General features: G+C 49.3%; 1 protein-coding gene across 11 annotated transcripts in view; it reads right to left on the bottom strand.

Annotated features, from left to right (window-relative positions):
* Window positions 1–440: 440 nt before the first annotated feature.
* EHMT1 (euchromatic histone lysine methyltransferase 1) overlaps window positions 441–14,802 on the bottom strand; it is a 123,525-nt gene continuing 109,163 nt past the window's right edge. For all 11 annotated transcript variants that reach the window (XM_054220334.1, XM_054220339.1, XM_054220337.1 and 8 more), the window contains 6 exons: window positions 14,214–14,291; window positions 12,913–13,028; window positions 10,299–10,385; window positions 5,659–5,737; window positions 2,326–2,501; window positions 441–2,061 (listed from right to left, as the gene is read on the bottom strand). In XM_054220334.1, coding sequence (XP_054076309.1) covers window positions 1,878–2,061; window positions 2,326–2,501; window positions 5,659–5,737; window positions 10,299–10,385; window positions 12,913–13,028; window positions 14,214–14,291 — 720 coding nt within the window. In that variant the 3' untranslated portion in view covers window positions 441–1,877. The remainder of the gene's footprint in view (window positions 2,062–2,325; window positions 2,502–5,658; window positions 5,738–10,298; window positions 10,386–12,912; window positions 13,029–14,213; window positions 14,292–14,802) is intronic.

Below are 14,802 nucleotides of genomic sequence, written 5' to 3' on the forward strand. Positions count from 1 at the left end.
TTCTTAATTTTCTCTTCAAGGCCAAGGATGAGAAACTCCCCCCGGCACCCGCCCCCGCCCCGCACGCTGCCATCGCCACCAGCAGACAAAAAAAGCCAAACTCCTTTTAAAGCACTTTTTTTTTTTCCGTTTTTTTTTTTTATTGATTTCATTGAAAACAGAACAAGAAAATGATCAGAGCCCAAAGACTGCTCCTTTAAAACTGTCAAAAACATTAACAGAAAAAAAAAAATAATAATAAACATGACGGCATTATGAATGTTCTAGAAGAGATGAACAAAAAAACCTGTTACTGCACTAATTACAGTATTTAAAGATATATGCAAAAAAAAAAAAAAAATTAAGATAATGACCTGCCCAGCCACCACACAAAAGGTGATGGCAAATTTATTCACACTACAATACTAACAATTTAAAAAAAGTTTTGTTTTTTTCCTGCATTTTTATACTAAAATCACTTTGTTCTTTTTATACAATTGATAGTTTATATTCACGTGGTGAGCAAAAAATCACACCAGAATCAGCACCGTTTTGTTTTGTGGTTTCTTTTTGTTGTCGTTTTTTTTTGTTTGTTTGTTTGTTTGTGGTTTTTTTTTCTTTTTTTTTTTTTTTCTTTTTAATGCTAGTCCCCAATGTTTCGGTAATGGTAAAAAATAAATCAGTTTATTGAAACCTCATAGCGTGTGGCTTAAAAATTAATCGAAGGTGCCCAGCGTTGAGAAAAGTGATGGGAACAGATGAGCTGGTGGCATCTAGGATCTTCTCGCCATTGACGTGTCCCGTCTGCTGTTGGCCCCAGCCGGCGGACGTGAGTCGAGGTTCTCTATTATATATATATCTCATTCGCTTTATTTGTTAAAAAAAAAAAGAGAAAAAAAAAAAAAAACAACGACTGATTTTCTGAAGAAGTTAGTGTCTTGTACAATCCCCATCAACCTTCCCTCTCTAAAAGCGGGGCGAGGGAAATCCTTCCACGGACGAACCGAACACTGAGACAGAAACGCGGCCGAGCGGCGCAGACGAGAGCTGGTTTGTAACGGAGAAAGCCCGGGAGGGAGCGAGGTCTCGGGGGAAGCGTCTCTGGTGGGCTCGGGAGAGAGCCGGGGATCAAAGGGATTGTAAGGACTGTGGGTTTCTTCTCCTCGGAAGAGAAAAAAGCCGGTGGATTTGGGAACAAGGAGGGTATTCGTTAGAAACGCCCTCTAGCTCCTAGGGAAAGGCCCCACCGCAACGTCCTGCGAGATGCGGGAGAAATCCATGATTAAGAAAAAAAAAAAAAAAAAAACCAAAACCAAGAAACAAACAACTAAAAACCAACCAAACCAACAAAAACCAACCAGCAGAACCTGCCCCGGGGCTGTGCCGAGCAAACCCAGAGGCCGGCACCTCCCTCCCCCTCCCTGCTCCCCCAGGCTTTTAGAAAGAAAGTCCCATCAAGTATTCAAAGTTTATTACAAGTGAACTGGAGATGACTTGGCATGAGCGATCCATTCAATTAACAATAGTCGGAGGACGGCGGCTCTCCCTTGGCTCTGACAACACTTAGCACATTAAGAGACGGAGGCCAGGACAGCTCGCATGGAAAAAATAAAAACGCAACAGCCACCCCTCCACACGCAACTGTGAAAACCAGCAGCTTTCCAGGACCGGGGAGGGGAGAACAACATCACGGAGGCGGGATTCGCTTTTACTTATTCCTCAAGTAACAGTCGGTGGCACAGCCCTAAGTGTCACAAACCCCTGGCTTTCCTTGAGCGGTTTTTTTTTTTTTTTTTCTTTTCGAGTTTTTTTTTTTTTTTTTTTTCTCTTTAAATGGAAATTCAGACAGTATGTGAATCTCTAGGGTTAAAACAAGTCAGTCTCTGGGGAGCGGAGCCTCAAAAGGGGCCGGCTGCCGTGGCAGAGCTGGTGTCGGGGAGCCCGTTTTCCTGCGTGTCCTGGGACGAGGTGCTCGCCTGCCGCTGGGCCAGCGCTGAGCTCGAGTGTTTGCACTTGGGTGAACCGCACTGACAGCTGAAGTATTTGCCTTTGATGTCCCAGAACCTGTCTCCGTAGTCAAAGCTGCCAAGAGAGAGACAAGAGACGGGGGTCAGCGCAAAGCAGCAGCAGGCAGGACCAAAAGGGAGCGTGGGCAGCGCAGCACACCAGGCTCAGCAAACCTCGGTGCTGCCGCCATCTGGGTTTTAGAAAGCTTCAAGGGACGGAGCGCGCTTGTAGGATCCCTGGGGACACGGCCCAGGGAGCGAAGGGACGGAGTGAACCAACTCAGGAGTGGCAGAGCTTTCATCCCTCCTCACCCCACCTTTCCCCGGCGACAGCACCTACCCGATTTCTTCTCCGGCTTCTATATGCCTGGTGCTGAAGAAGGCGATCCTGGGGAAGCGCAGGTCCTGATGCGACATGAAGACTCGCACCGGGATGAGGTTTGGCTCGCAGAGGTGGTTTATAAAGCGGCTGATGTTGCCGTAGAAACGGGCATCTATGCAGTACACCTCTCCATCCTAGAGGAGAAACGTTGCATCTTTCATTAGATGAGGTCAGGTTTCGTGGTATTACTGCTACTTGTTTTAAAAAAAAAACCCAAACAACAAATGACCAAACTCTTGCTCATTCCCCTAAAACTCTGGAGAGCTTCAAGAACCACCACATCATGGCTGGACACCTACTGTGGGTTTAAAAGGACTGAACACACACACTTTTATATTCAACAGTACTCTGAAAATACAATTTTCTGCACGTCCCTCTGTCCCCACAAGCCCAAAGATCTTTTAAAATGCCCCTGCCACTGGCTGGCACATCAGCTCTCCCCAGCCCTGCTCCACTAAAGCACCAGTTTGGCGTAGTGGGATCGATGTTTGGTGCAGACAAACACCTTATGGGTAAAAGCCACCGGGTTAGGGGAACCGGCATCTGTTCAGTCCTCTAATTGAACACGACAGCTAGGAAACACAAAGCCAGAGCCTCGAGAAAACACAGTTTTTTGCAGATAAAAGTAAAAGTGAGAACACAGAAATTCCCTTTCCAGAGAACAAGTAATATTTTGTTTTCCTTGAAAATAAAAGAACCCCCCCCTCAGGGCTTTTTTATTCCAGCAGAGAATGACTGTGCAAAGCAGAGACTTTAATTACAGAAGCTAATTTCAGTTGCAAAGAGGCCAAAAGCAAAAGGATCCATTAGCGGTGCTCAAATCCCCTTTTGGGCAAGCACCTTGCAATCGTTAATGGACGAGCTGTGCCAGATCACACCACCCGCCTGGTCCAGCAGCCCAGGGAAGATGTCCCAACGACTCGGGGAGGCGTCACCCCACATGGTCCCACATCACACACGTCGTTGCCAGCTCTAGTTTCAATTATAAGTAATTCCCATCACCCCCTCACTTCCATCCACGGAAATGCCATGGTTGGTGAGGACATCATCACCCACAGCCACATCTAGTGACCACCTGGAGAGACCTGAGCTCTCCACCATGCAAGTCAAGATGTGTTTCTTGAGAAAGGAGCCTCCTGCCTTGACCAGCACAGGCAGCATCCTCACTGTGAAGCTGATGAGGAGGACAAGTCCCAAAGCAAACTGCTTCCCACCTTGCTACGAGGGTATCAGGAACCTAAGAGTGACACGGTGGCAAGTAGAGAGGAAGAAGAGAAGCCATGAACCTGCTCTGGCATGAGATGAGTCTCCTTCTCAAGAGTGGGAAGGCACCAGGGTTTCCTAGAAGGGAGGACGCCTGCAGAAAGCCCTTCTTGCCCGCAGGCGGGAGCACAGGGATGCAGCAGCACCCAGCCCCCACCGCTGCCGCTCCTCAATGGAGCGCAGCAGGGCCACCCGTGTGAGCAAGGACTGCAGAGGATGGGCCTGTGTGTGGGGAAGGGGTGGCTTAACACGACCAGAAAGCAACCACAGCAGCTAAAACTCAACCTCGTCTTCCCCAGAAACTGCATGGGTTTTTTCCAGCTCTCTAGTACAGAGACAAGAAAACCATCCCTTTAGCCAGTGGAAGCTCCAAGAGCATCTCTTGTGCTGTGTCTTCCTCCTGGGAACCCGGCACCGGCAGTAAGTTTTGGCCGTTTGATGCTTGCCCTCTTTCAGGCATGGAATGGGATGTGACTGCAGGACCTGGCACACTGAAGGGTTCACCGTGCACGTGGCCTTGCGTGACAACTCAAGGTACAGGGACATCAGAAATGACATCCTCACCCTTGTCTCTCACTACAGCACCAGCCCACCACCCCTTCAAGACACACCAGGCCCCCACGGCTACCCCTCCCAGGGTTGGGGTTCACGGCTTTAATTTCCCATTGTTCAGGAGGCTGCAGGACGCGCCTGGCTCTGCCCTGCCCTCCTCCACCCAGCCCCACGGGCTTCTCGTAACCATCACTCCATGACTTGGTGCCTGGTTTTCTACAGATGCACCACTACGAAGACACCATGAAAAAAGATGACGTGTTTGCACCCCTACTTAGATCTCCACTGAAGGCTTGACACGAGCAAACGCAGAGGTTCTCCCTCAAGGCAGCCAGGCAGGGGTCAACCTAAAGGCAAGGAAAGGCCCAGGCGAGCTCTCGCTCATAAATGCACAAATCTTAGAGTCATAGGGTTGGCAGGGCCCTCTGGAGATCACCCAGTCCCACCCCCGGCCAGAGCAGGGTCACCCAGAGCAGCTGGCACAGGAACGCGTCCAGGCGGGGTTGGAATGTCTCCAGAGACGGAGACTCCCCCACCTCTCTGGGCAGCCTGTGCCAGGGCTCTGCCACCCTCACAGCAAAGAAGTTCCTCCTCATGTTGAGGTGGAACTTCCCATGCTCGAGTTTGTGCCCATCAGAATGAAGTCTCTGCTGCTTTTCAACTCCTTAATTACAGTTTGACCCCTCTTGTTTTCAGACTGACTACAAGACTCAGTACTTATCTTTTTTCAGTTGTTGAATGTCTGTTGCTTTAAAAAAAAAAAAAGTAAAAAAATAAAGTAAAGCTTCATTGTCACTAGCTGATGACAGAAACAAGACAGGGACTGTTTTACAGCCTTCCTTGGAAGCCACCCCACGTCTCTGAGTCCCCAGCTCACCCTTCTCCTCTTTTCCTCTCCCAAGGAAAGTCTGAAGTGACGGCCTTGCTTAAAAGCTTTAGATCGCATTTTTCAAAGCAAGATTTCTGCTCTGAGACAGCCCTCCGCAAAGCAGCGCAGGAAAACTACCGGCAGAACAAGCCTCACGCCCCTGCCGGGGTATCTGATGGATCCCTTTATAAGTGAAGAGGGCTGGGTTTCTTTTTCAGTCTTCCAGCTCATCTTTTTATGAAGAACTTACAGAGCTGCCAATCACCACAGATGCACGTCTGCATATACACACTTGAGCATCGAAAACTGAACAACTGAACTCAGGATGTCCAAATGGTTTTGACAGAAGAGGATCTTGCACCGAAACTGGCGTGGGCAGCACGTACCATGGTGACCCAGCACTGCCGGACTCCATTATCATTTTAACAAGCCCTAAACCTTACCTCAAACACTCTATATTTTGATTAAAATGCACCGAGGACGTGGTCCTTCTCTTTGCGGGCTTTCGGATCACGCTGTACATCAAGATATAGATAAATACTGTCTCTGCTCATTTGGAGAAGCAAGACCTTGGGTTTGTCTCGTTAAGACGCCTTCCGATACAGTACCTTGTTGTCAAGGTCAAAGAGGTAGGAGTCCTCTTCACGGACGTCTGCCTCAGAATCGGATATCAGCTCACCAACGTACCTGCGGACAAACAGGAAAGGCAGAAATAAGATGCTCGTGCAACCACAAGCTTGGGGTTTAACACCTCTTCCTGGGAAGAAGGAAAGAAAGGGACACAGCCCGGCTACGGACGGCAGCCCACAGCCTGAGCAGCGCAGGTCATCTCAGAGCCACCCGGCCAAACTCAGCTTTGCCAACTCACAGCAGCTAAAACCTGGCTCCAAACTCCGTCTTTTCAGGGCAACAATTTTAATATTAAAAAAATGGAGTCCTCCAACAAAATTCACTTTTCCTGAGGACTATGTTTCCGTTTGCAAACCTCTTCCTTGGCCAAGATCAATCCATTAAGCCAATTCTCCTTACGTTCATGGTGCAGAGTCGGCCACGTCCTGGCTCCCCCATACACCCCTGCAATGCTTGTGCTGGTTACAACCCGATGCAAAATGTTTGTTTCCGTCCTTCCTATATTTTCCAGGGTACTTCAACCAGTTACATACGCTACATACCTTAAAAAGTTTTGGTTTACAAGTCTTAACTCTAAAACCGGTCCTTACCTGCCCGGATCTAGGCTTCTTTCTCAAGCCCTTTCAAACCTGAATAAATCAGAGCTGTGGTCCAAGTAACAACCACCTTGTTGTAAAACTGGTGCAAGGCAGATCACAACCAGGTCCTCCGAGCACTGCAAAGCACGTGCTGCTTGGCCTGGCTTGCCCAGAAGGACTAAACACACGCACCACCTTTCACACCCCAGAGGGATGCTGGTTTTGCTGGGAACTCCCTTGTTGCAGGGGTCCCCGTTGCGCTGGTATCCCCACATTTACATCCCCGGCTCCACGTTAAACAGTTTTAGGCTGCCAAGGTTCAACATTTCCTGCCCTGCCCTGCTTGCAATCAAAGTAGGAGACAGAAGAGGCGAGGTGCCAAGCCAGAGGGAGGATACGAGAGAGAAGCAACAGCAATGGTAGATTCTGATATGTAAATCTTCCCAGTGTTTAATGTGATGCTAATTAATTATAAGCAAAGGATTCACAATACGAATAAATATTCTTCGCAGCATCAACAGAGACTTCCATGATCGGCAGCCACTACAGCAGCATCCCTCTGCAGCTCGCAAGGCATTTTCGAAGCGTTAAACCAACCGCACCCACTTCCCCCTGTGGCTCACGGCAGCGTTTAACTCTAGGGCTGGGGAAGAGCAGAGCCACAAAACACCAACCTGGAGAGGACCCACGCACTCCGCGACAAGGGATCGCATGGCTGCAGTTTCCAAATGTGAGTGATCCGGCCAAGTTGCTCTGCCAGAGCAAGAGGCTGCCGCCGCATGTGATCCGCCTGTTTGCCCCCACCCCATCTTGTTATTTATTAAGTGCTCCCATAAGGCTGCGGCGTTACTGGCAATCACATGCTCGTTGGTGACCTAAAGCAATACGAAGATGATGGCCAGAGAGGGAGAGGAATTGCTGTAGCACGGCACAGTAGCCAGCAGCAGCTGAGAAACAGCTGAATAATGCTGCACGGAGAGACACTCTGCTCAGGGACAGCCACTTCACGTTTACTACCCAGTGAAACAAAACCCCACAATCTAATTAAAAATTGTTGTTTTGATGTTCCTTTAAAGACTATTCCTGTAACTCATTTCCTTTCCAGGACTGCTTCCCAATACAAACGGTTCCCTACTTGCCCAGGTGCAAGATTATGGAAGGATGTGCAAGAGGTGCATGTTTCTACCCCAAAAAAGAGCAGGAGCATCAGTCCCTTCAGTTGTGGCTGCCCCATCCCTGGAGGGGTTCAAGGCCAGGCTGGTCGGGGCTTGGAGCAACCTGTTCTGGTGGGAGGTGTCCCTGCCTAGGGCAGGGGGTGGCACTGGGTGGGCTTTAAGGTCCTTTCTAACCCAAACCATTCTATGATTCTATGATTTAAAAACTCCTGCAGTCAAGCCAGTATCTTTCTTCTCAGCAAGACATTCGGCACGCTGATGGCAAGTAACTACATGTCAGAGCTTTACAGTGCCACTCATCACTGCAAGATCAGAGCACGCTCCATGCAAAAATCCAGAGCAACAAGCTGTCCCTAGCACAGGCTCCAGCAGTTTCCACGGATGGGGGAGACAGCACGTCTAGGGCTTCTCTGGCTCAAGGTATGGCTAAAATACCTGGCTGGATGCAGATGGTATCTTATTACAGCATCACTGTTTTGTACAGAAATTAAATATTTGGAAACCACATAATGGACATGCACCGAAAGGCAGAGAGCGGATCCTCACAAACCTCTGGTTTCTGCATCCCACTAATTCAAGGCCTCTCCAGTAACAGCTCTTAACCAGCTGCGCCGTTTCCAGAACGAGCAGTTACACCATCTGACAACCAAGCACCAACAGAGCAGATCCGAAACAACCCACAGCAACAGGGCGAGCAACGGCAACGTCTGAGCACTGAGAAATTCGGAGGTTGGGGAGAAACCTGCACACGAGCACCTTCCTGAGCATCTATGGGATGAGCCTGAAATCTCCATGGGAGCCCAGCGGGGCAGGGAGGATGGCACTGCTGCATCTCCCCCCGCTACGCTGCTCCTTCCAGGATGGCGCTGAAGGTACTGGAGACTGTTAGTAGGAGGGTCTGGAGCTTCTGAAGGGTCGGAGGAGCCCTGGAGATGAGGGCGGGAGGGCTGGCTGTCCACTGCGCTGGCGGAGCTGTGCTCCCAGCTGCCAAACTGCTCCGAGCGCTGCTCAACGCTCCCTACAGAAGCTGCTGCGGGCTGCCAGAGGGACAGCCTGCACGCAAGCAGAAAAGGAAAGGGAAACCATTTTTGGAATGATTACAGAGAAAAGCTGAAAGGTACCTGAAGCACGGAGCAGGCTGAAAAGCAGTATGTGTGTAAGAATGGCATTTACACACAGAACCAGTTGGGATCAGGCAAGTTTTGCAAAATAAGTGTGTTGTGAGAACTATTCCAGATTTGCCTCCCATACGGGCATACGTGAAAAATTATGGAATAAAAGCCATCCTTACACCAACACAATTATCATCCTTCCAAAGCAGAGTAATAACCCCCGCACAAAGCGAATACCCGCTCGGGGCTCTGATCCTGAGGTTTAATGCAAAACACTCTTCCTCAGGAGCCGATCCTGGGAGCTGCTGTGTGCAAGCAGCCCCCAAGCACTTTGCCAGAGACGAGGAAAAGAAGAACCCAAGTCCGTAGGCTGCACAAAGCCTCACAGGAAGGACACCAGTGCAGCTGGCTTGAGGAGGAGAGAAGGACTGGAGCTGGTGAGTTGAATAAATAACGTGTGCGTCTGAGAGTGACAGGATCCTGCACGGGCAAGACATAAATTAGCTCAGTTTTTTAGTATGCAGCTCATTTAGATGATGAAGAAGATAGCGCCTACCACGGAAACAGTGTCAGCAGCTCCTGGCAAGGGTGGAGGAAGAGTTAAGCGTGGTTGTGGTATCTGCACCCCATCATCTCTGACGCGCTGCACAACGCGCCCATCGCTGGTAATTACACGCAGGGCTGCCCCGTTTCCTTGGGCTGCCCGTTCACCACTGCTTATTTCTCTCAAATATTAGCATTCCAGTAGGATTTGGTAAAGTCTCTGCCTTTTTTGTTTGGGATTCATTTGCTCGCAGGCGCTGGCTCATCTCTGGGCCCTGACCCAGGACGCAGAGACTTTTGGTACTTAACAGGAAGCTCCACCTGAAGACAGGCCGAAGACACTCCCCAAAACCAGCAATTTTAAATTTTAACCTTTACCTCTGAAAAAACATTTTATCACCTGGCAGCTCCTAACGTGGAAGAAATACTTGGCTGATTCCCTGCCAATTTTTTATTTTCCTTTTTTTTTTTTTTTTAAATTCTGCAATGATCTTCCTCAACCCCCCGCCCCAATTCTATAAAACATCAATAACTAGTTCCAAAAAAACCCTAGCACCTACTTCCACGAAGGGCATGAGTCCAGCCTTATTAAGGTCTTAATCGCTTTCCAAATACTTTCCAAAATATTTAATAAATATATACACCGCTTTTAAAGCCTAAAAACTGTGGGGTTCTACAGCAGTTTTTTCATTTGACATAAATCTGAACATTTTTGTTCTTAAGTACTCCGTTGAATCAGGGCCGAAACATGTGCTCGACGCCAAGCGCTTTACTGTTTTGCTGAATCAGACTAAAGCCGGAGCCGTGACACTGGAAAACCTCTTGAGAAGTCAGTATTGAAAAAGAAAATGATCTGATATAAAAAAGTCATTCCAAATTGCCTTGGCCTTAAATGTCCTATATCCAGGGTGAACACGTGAGTTGAGCACATCTGCAGCACAACCCAAACATTTTCCCCCCACCGCTTGTGTTTCAGAGGGGTCTGAGAGCGGAGCACAGATCCCAGCAAGACAGAGAGGGGTGGACAAAGCTCCACGGTACAAGGAAAAGGACAAACAGACCAGGAAACAGAAGCAGGAAACCTCTGACTGAGGGCAAGCAGCTCAGCCAATGTGATTTGCGTGAAAACCTCTCCTTAAAGAGGAGCAAATCATCCCGGCCCGCGGGAAGCACTGCATTTGCCTGAGCTAATGAAAGCTGAATAACTTACTCGCACACAAAGGTTCCCAGTGGAATGTCTTGCATTGTTCGCACACCCCAGCCCATCTTTTGTGTCCGATAGAGCTGCAATCGAGTCCTAGAAAAGAGGAAATGAAGCCACATTAACTGCAGCACTCTGCAGAAAGACAACAAATTTTCACAGAGATGAGCAAAAAAAGCCAGCAGCCTTCCACCAGCACAAACCCAACGATGATTTCGATATTCGACCCCTCCAGTGCTCACGCTGGCACCACTGTGACTACGCTCCATCCCACCGCCGCTCTGAGCCTGCGGGCACATTCTGGGATGGGAACTGCCAGGGAACAAGGGACCGGTACCCACCAAGCCCTTCTCCCTGCCCAGCCGCACCTCGCAAGGTGCACACCTAGGGACCGGGGAAGAGCGTGTGGGACTGGCTGCTCTGTGGGGTTATCCTGTTGATTTACCTGTCGGTAGCGGGGAGATTTAGATGAGATCTGAGGAAGAAATTCTTGGCTGTGAGGGGGGTGAGCCCCTGGCCCAGGTTGCCCAGAGAAGCTGTGGCTGCCCCATCCCTGGAGGGGTTCAAGGCCAGGTTGGACGGGGCTTGGAGCAACCTGTTCTGGTGGGAGGTGTCCCTGCCCAGGGCAGGGGGTGGAACGGGATGATCTTTAAAGTCCTTTCCAACCCGAACCATTCTATGGGACACCAGTATCCCACCACCAGCATTTCTTTTCCCTTCCCTGCGCGCACTCGGGGGAAGGCAGGGAAGGTGGAAGGGGACTCAAGGTAGCGCAGCTCTGCAGGGAGGGGGCTGCGAGGGGAAGGCAGGAGCTTACGCTGAATTAAGAACACCTTGAGCTGAGTGCTCTGATCCCTTTGCCCTCTGCTGAGGCCAGTGCATTTAGCAGCTCCATCATATCCAGCTCCCTGGCTGAAAGACAAGGAAGAAACACTGCAACTTGAAACTTCTTGGTGTAATAGCCGCTCTGTGGAATTTTACTGATGGAGTTTATAGGCAGAGAAACAATCCTGTAAGTCATTCTGCCTCCTGCTCAGCCAGAACTTGAGTTAAGTGCAGGATGAACGGTCTCCAGGGCTAGGGAAGGCTTGCTCTGTCCCCAAGGGAACTAAAACCCACTCTCAGCAACGCTGTTATCGGAATAAAGAGAAATGCGATGCTCACCTTAACTTCACCCTGTTGCTTTTTCCAGTACTTCTCTCCTCTTCCCCCCACCCATTCCCTCCTTGCACCGTCAGCTCAAACCAGGGGCTGTGCATGTTCTCACATTTGCCCACAGCTCCTGGAGCCTTCACCAGGGCAAAACATGACTTTAAGAGAACAATCGCTCTCAGATAAACCCGTTATAATGCTGTATTTCAGGCTTGAGGAAAGCTCCTCCATGTCTCACTGCGTCCACCACAGCAGAGCGGAGAGCCACGCTCAGGTCCAGGCTCTGCGGGGCCGCAGCTCCCATCTCCGCTTCCCGGCTGAGCTGGGTCAGCCTGCCAGATGGAAACGTGTGCGCTGCCGAGTGGAGTTAATTTGGAGGAAATCTGATAAAGGAAGCAGTGAAAATGGAGCAGGAGCACCCATGTGTCACGCTGCAGCCCAAATGCAGGAGGTTTCCTCTGTGGCCTCCCCAGGGACCCCCAGCACAGCTCTGCCAAGACACCTGACCTCATCCCTAGCTTCCCAAAGAGCCGCTCTCCCAGCCTCCTGGTCAGGTTTCCAACCCTTCCAATCTTTCAGAAAAATACTTTAGCGAGGCAAAAAATGCAAAAGAAACAGCTCGAGCTGTACAGCTCCTAAATAAACACCCACGTAGACACCGGAGCTCTGGAGCTTGGCAGGGAAAAACAGAGAGGGGTAAAGTTCTGTGGAAATGCATCGAGCTTTTTCCTTACTTATTTTTAACGTTGCAAAATGTCATTGAAACTACAAAGCTTGCAAAAAAGAAAGTGGTGTCAGTACTACAAAAAAATTTGCAAAAGTCTTTTTTTCCAATGGGATTTCTTTGAGCTTAATGTGGTGACAAACTTCTCCATAGCACAGGTCCACAACAAAACATGTACATTTTTAGCCCGGCACCAAAATCCTAGCAGCCTAATCTGCAGCACCGAGGCCAACAGGTATTCAGGTATCCAATGCAGGGGGAGTCATGCCAATAACTTGGAAATTTTAAGCAGCCAAGCCTGGGCATGCTGGCCTATATTCCTAACATAGACTGCTAACTTACAAGATCTTCTAAATGAAGGTTTTGCAGTTTCTGTTGCTGTTATTTTCTTCGCAGATCTTCACCTGAGAAGTTATATCCAGGCTGCTCACGCAAACCCACAAGCCGTTTATGTGTTTGATGGTCAGGCTGATGAAGAATGCCGCAGTTCCACGTGACGGCAACAGGGGCAAGGTGCAAATATTAATTGAGCTCATCAACCCACTGCTGCTTCATTCCCACCAGCAGCACACAGGAACCCATTTGCACCCCACCACTGTGCGGTGGCACCTGCCCCAACTTCTGTCTCATCTCAGGAAGTCCTGGGTTTGGGGGGGTTATGGGCGAGCTGAGACTAGAGAGCCAGAAAGCTCAGGAGTTTGGTGTTGGTCTTGCCGAGACAAGCTACTTTTGGATCCTCCTGCTCACCTGAGCCCATTCTGCACCACCCGGTTCCTACAGGTCCGCCAGCACGAGCACGCGTGGTTACACTCAAAGATCAGCGGCGGCTCAGCCATGTTGAATTCAGGCAGGAGTCGGCCGTCCTGAAGAGGAGAGGCATTCAAGACTGGGTTAGTTGGCTGTTCTTGTGACCCCCCCAAACCAGAGGCAGGCCAAGAGCAGAAATTGCCCCGAGTGTAAAAACAGGCCAGAGAACCCCAAGGTGGAGGCATGCCCTGACCTCCCCAAAACCAGCCTGAGACCTCAGCTTCTGCAGTGGTTTTGCTCAACCCTGACAGCAGCACAGTCGCCACGACCACCGGCAGCTGACAAACGGCAAGAGACCGTCTAGATTTTTGCTGCCTGCCATCACCCTACTCACCACCGAAAAAAAATAATCTCACAGTGCTGTGCAAAAAAGCGGTGTGCATCATCATTATTATCATTTTGCAGTGCTGGAGGGCAGAAGCGGATGCTCCGTCTGGCTCTGGAATAGAGCCTAAACTTCCAGATTACAAGGCCACTACACCCAAGTTCTGTGAACCACATTATCTTCCCAAATAACACTCCCAAAAAAAGCTACAATTCAATTATTTATCAACCATATAGGATCAAGGAAGCGATAGGCGCAGTTCATCATATTTAACAAATTTGGCTTTTAAGGCTTGAAAGATGTAATCGCCTATTAACGTGTAAATAAAATGGCTACAAAGCAAAGAAAGATGCCAGTATTCCCCCTGGGAGAAACTTGCAGAAATATACAGAACTTTTGATCTTAGCAGAACCTGTCCAAATATTAACCTCAAAACCTCCCTGGAGGACTGAAGCATCCTTACCCAAAACAAACCAGGCTCCTGGCAATGGTGCAGTTAAAACATCTTTCCTTTGCCTTCATCCAGAAGGATCACAATAAATAAAAGCTAGGAAAAAAAAAAATCTCTCTACTACCCTCCCCTTGTTTACATATTACAGCATTTTCTGTGTTGCTCTGAAATGGAAGCTGATTTCACGCATGGATTATTAAATGCTCTCTATCACATGGGTATAATTAATGGCTCAGTTGGCATGACAGTAACACAAATAAATAACACAGAAAAGCTTCCCTCAGTATGCATTTTGTTATTGTCACATACTTCTCAAAGCTGAGACTACAACTTCAGGCATTTTAAAACAAAACGCAGAGGAGCTGTGCAAGGCGGTGTTTTTGAAGTACTATTATAAACCCTGAATTGTGCAAAGTTCAGCTCGCGAACACGAGTCTAACCCACCATGAGGTTCTGCGTCCTCACCTTATCATACCAGCAGCGCATACTGAGTTGGCCACACATGCAGTTACTGGAGGAGCAGTCGTCTATACACACGCAATACTGGAAGAGAAGAAAAGGGGTTAACTCCACGCCACTCACACAGAACTGAAAGAGCAACTTCTGTGACGGGTCAGAGAGGAAACCACAAGCCTTCGCCTTCTCCTGCTGCAGCTCATTAGCCAGAAAGATAACCAGCCTCGTCGGCTCAGTGGCATTTTTACTCCATTATTTGTTTCTGTGTGCAATGAATGTCAAAGTACTCCGGCTTGCAGGAAAGGATCCCATACTGAGCCATCCTCATTGCTCATAGGAGGACGTCCCCGCGTGTTAAGTAACCTTCCTCCATGCCCTATGAGCTGTACTCCACGCTTGAGGACAAGGAAGGCTCCAAGGAGGAACCAGAGCTGGGAGATGATGCAACGCGATGTCTCAGTCCTCCCCTGCTGCTCGCTTCTTCCCACACGGGTGCTCCAGCTGGCTGCTTCCCCAGCACTCCCAAACCAGCACCGTCCCACCATCAGCTGCCACACAAAGGGCTTGGGCATGGGACGTTCACCTCAGCCATCTCAGA

This window comes from Rissa tridactyla, chromosome 14 (genome assembly GCF_028500815.1).
Source record: "Rissa tridactyla isolate bRisTri1 chromosome 14, bRisTri1.patW.cur.20221130, whole genome shotgun sequence".
NCBI lineage: Eukaryota > Metazoa > Chordata > Aves > Charadriiformes > Laridae > Rissa > Rissa tridactyla.